Genomic DNA, 3,324 nt, shown 5'->3' on the forward strand with positions numbered 1-3,324 from the left:
TTTATTGGTCAGCTCACGAATTGGTACGTGCGTTTAAATCGACCTCGTCTGAAAGGAAGTGCCGGAAGTGCAGAAGCCGCTGTAGCGCTCTCAGCACTGTATGAAGTGGAGTATAATTTGGCCAAGTTGATGTCTCCATTCACACCATTCTTCACCGAGTACATGTATCAATTTTTACGTCAATTCCACCCGAATCAGGTGCTCGAAGCTTCAGTGGATCTTGCCGAGGATGCCGATGGCGTGTCTCGTAGTGTCCACTTCCTCCTGCTTCCAGACTTTGATGCCACTCGCGTTGATGAAGAAGTCGAAGAATTGATGAAAAACATGCAGAGTGTGATTGAAATGGGTCGTGTTATCCGTGAACGTCGTATGATTTCATTAAAGAATCCTGTGAAAAAGGTGATTGTCGTGTCGAACAATAAAAAAACGCTTGACGGGTTACGTCGTCTTGCATCCTATCTTCACGACGAGCTCAATATGCGTGATCTCGAATTGTCGTCGGAAGAAAAGCAATGGTGTGTGTTAAAAGCTGAAGCAAATAGTCGTGTGCTTGGACGACGTCTTGGGAAAGCGCTTGCAAGCGTAAAGACACACATCAAAGCCATGACGCATGACGACGTGGCTGCGTTTGTGGCGCGTGGCAGTGTCACGGTTGATGGCTTTGACTTGAGTGGCGACGATTTGATGGTGAAGCGCGAGTTTCAAGGAGACGCGACGATCTTTGAGGCCGACGTGTCGCCTGAAGGTAACGTGATGGTGATCATTGACGTCCGTGAAGACGACGAGCTCAAGATGCAGGGATGTGCGCGGGAAGTCATTACTCGCGTGCAAAAGCTGCGAAAGAAGGCTGGCCTTGTGGTGCAAGACATGGTCCATGTGTATTTTGAGGAGAAAGATGGCACGAACGGTCCAATTACGGTGGCGATTCAGACGTTTCTGCCGATGATTGCATCGACTTTGGGCACGTCTCCGGCACCTTTGGCGCTCCAGCCTCCGCATAGTGTTTCGATTGTATCGGAGACGGCACAATTCGCAGGGTCTAGCGTGAAATTGATTGTCGCTCGCCCCGCTGTGCACTTTGCATTGCCAAACGTGCTGGCGAAACACGAGTCGCTTGTGCCGGTGAGTCAATTCACGGCATACGTTGCTTCGATGAAATACCAAGATGTCAAGACCGCGTTAGAGTCGGCCGATGCGTCGGTAACCGTGCGAACGGCTACTGCGTCGGTCACGCTAAAGGCCAATGAGGACGTGTTTCTGGATGCGAAAGCCTTTGCCAGGTCGTCTGGCAATCCGGACCTTGCTTGGTTTGCTAACGCCAATTTATAAAGTGTCTAAACAACTCATTTCTTTAGATACTTGCATTTGGTGTCGACCATGCTCTTTTAGTAATAAATGATTTTCACGTACGATTTATTGATTCAAATTCTAATTTTCGTTAAAAGGGTAACAAGGAAGAAAGGTTTGTCGTACCTGTCGAGTTGCTCAGTAGTCGGCATAGGCATCGACGTCTGCGGGTTCAGGGAGGCGCTCCACTGCGGGGTTAAAGCGATGCGTTAGCCAGTCGAAGGACACGAGAACGATCCCAAATTGCGGCGCGATACGGCTAACACGCGGGCCATAGCCTGAAAAAAGCGCGCTAATGCCGCCCCGGGCCGTCACCAGCCTGTAAGTTTCTCTAAACCCACAAACCGTAGCGTTCCGCGCTTGCATTCGCGTCTTAAGTAGATCCAGCGGTGTGGTCAGAAATGCAGCAGGAATGCCTGCTGTCGAAGCGGCAATCATCGACCATCCAAGGGACGTACCGTCCTGCACGCCAAGCTGCGACTTTGCCATGTCATATAACGTAAAATAGGTAGAGGCAAACATCACGTCTCGAGCGAGGCAGGCCGTGTAGCCTCGATAAAGGCCTTGCATTCCTAGTTCACGGATAATTCCAATTGGCTTTAACGTTCTGTCTAATTGCATTCGCACCTTAACGACCTCGACGGGGTTCATCACGATCGACTGCATACAGCCCGAGACGGCCGCAGACGTAAGCGAGGCCTTGAACGCATTCGGTTTGTCAAAAAAGCTTTTCACAAACTCTCGCGTAGCAAGTGACACGGCCTTGTCTGGAATCGTGCCGAGAAGCTGAGGCCCAAGTCCTTTGTAGAAAGAACCAACGCCCTCGTTGCGAAAGATCGTCGTGAGCGTCTGCGCGGCGCTGGTCGCCACCAGGCTGTTCTGCATGCGCGTCTTAATCACATCCACGGGGTAGACCGCGATGATGCCACCCATACCAGCGGTCGCGCCAATCCACATGCTCTGGAAGACGCTCTGCTGCGCCACTTTAGGGGCAGATACGAGCAATTCGCGCGTCTTGTGCGGGCCCAGGTGGGCCAGATTCGACGAAGAGTCCATAGAGACTGAAGAGAAGTGGGGCCGTTCAGCTCCGGGTGTCGCTTGAGCGCTAGGGGGCCAGAAGTAGAGTGAAGGTGGCGCAACTACCTTCTGGTTCTCGCGCGTCATGCGACGACGTCACTGGATGGGCGGACCCAAAACTAATTTCACCCTTTCTACCCATTTTTTGTGTACCATGTCCATGGTATTGCCTGATTCGCATCCAATGATGTAAACACAACCTGGACGGACAACTTTTGGTTACATAAAATTAATTTCGCCTATGCGTCAACCTCAGGATTTACATGGATAGTAACGCAATGGAGCGATTGCAATGCGATTGTCGATACCAGTGTCGATCGGCGATGGGTGCGATTCTCTGGCTTCAGACTGAAGTGACAGCTCTCTGAATATCGGTCGATGACAAGACCCCATATGGTGCAACGTTGAGCAGACGATGAAACTTTGCGGCTTCAACAAAGAATTTGCGCCGGCTTCCTTGGCATTCCAGCTGCTTCAACTAAAAATTTGATCGCGAGTGGTAAATAAGAAGCGCAACACTCAATTTTTCAATGTATCGACAATAGAAGATAAGCGCAGGCAGCAACACGCATGTACTGTTTGGCGAAGACGACCGTCAATTGTGCCCAGATTGTGACAGCAGTACGAAGACCTGGCAATGTTCTCAGCAAACAGACCTTTTAGCTGCGCACTAAAATAATCATTTGAAAATGTAATTTCAGTAACGATCGAATTTCTTTATCTTGCTCCTTTTATGAAACGGTAATGTTGTGACGGGGTCACACAGCAATCAAGCGGAGGAATCGTGCAATGTAAGTACCCGTGTAATTAGTAGTCATATACAATCTAAATAATACATGTCCGAATCTGTTGCTGATTAATTTACCTTTCCTAAGTGTTCCAATTTGCCTCATACAAAAG

At 49.7% G+C, this 3,324-nt stretch overlaps 2 protein-coding genes across 2 annotated transcripts in view; one reads left to right on the forward strand and one right to left on the reverse strand.

Moving 5' to 3' along the window:
• Positions 1 to 1,409, forward strand: part of CCR75_002480 (uncharacterized protein) — a 5,520-nt gene extending 4,111 nt beyond the window's left edge. The window contains exon 2 of the mRNA XM_067960577.1: positions 746 to 1,409. Coding sequence (XP_067814240.1) covers positions 746 to 1,329 — 584 coding nt within the window. The 3' untranslated portion in view covers positions 1,330 to 1,409. The remainder of the gene's footprint in view (positions 1 to 745) is intronic.
• A 76-nt stretch (positions 1,410 to 1,485) lies between these two features.
• On the reverse strand, positions 1,486 to 2,403 carry CCR75_002479 (uncharacterized protein; the record flags this gene model as incomplete). Its single annotated transcript, XM_067960576.1, has 1 exon — positions 1,486 to 2,403. The coding sequence occupies one exon, from the start codon at positions 2,401 to 2,403 to the stop codon at positions 1,486 to 1,488; it is 918 nt and encodes a 305-aa protein (XP_067814223.1).
• Positions 2,404 to 3,324: the final 921 nt, after the last annotated feature.

This window comes from Bremia lactucae, linkage group LG9 (genome assembly GCF_004359215.1).
Source record: "Bremia lactucae strain SF5 linkage group LG9, whole genome shotgun sequence".
NCBI classification, from domain to species: domain Eukaryota; phylum Oomycota; class Peronosporomycetes; order Peronosporales; family Peronosporaceae; genus Bremia; species Bremia lactucae.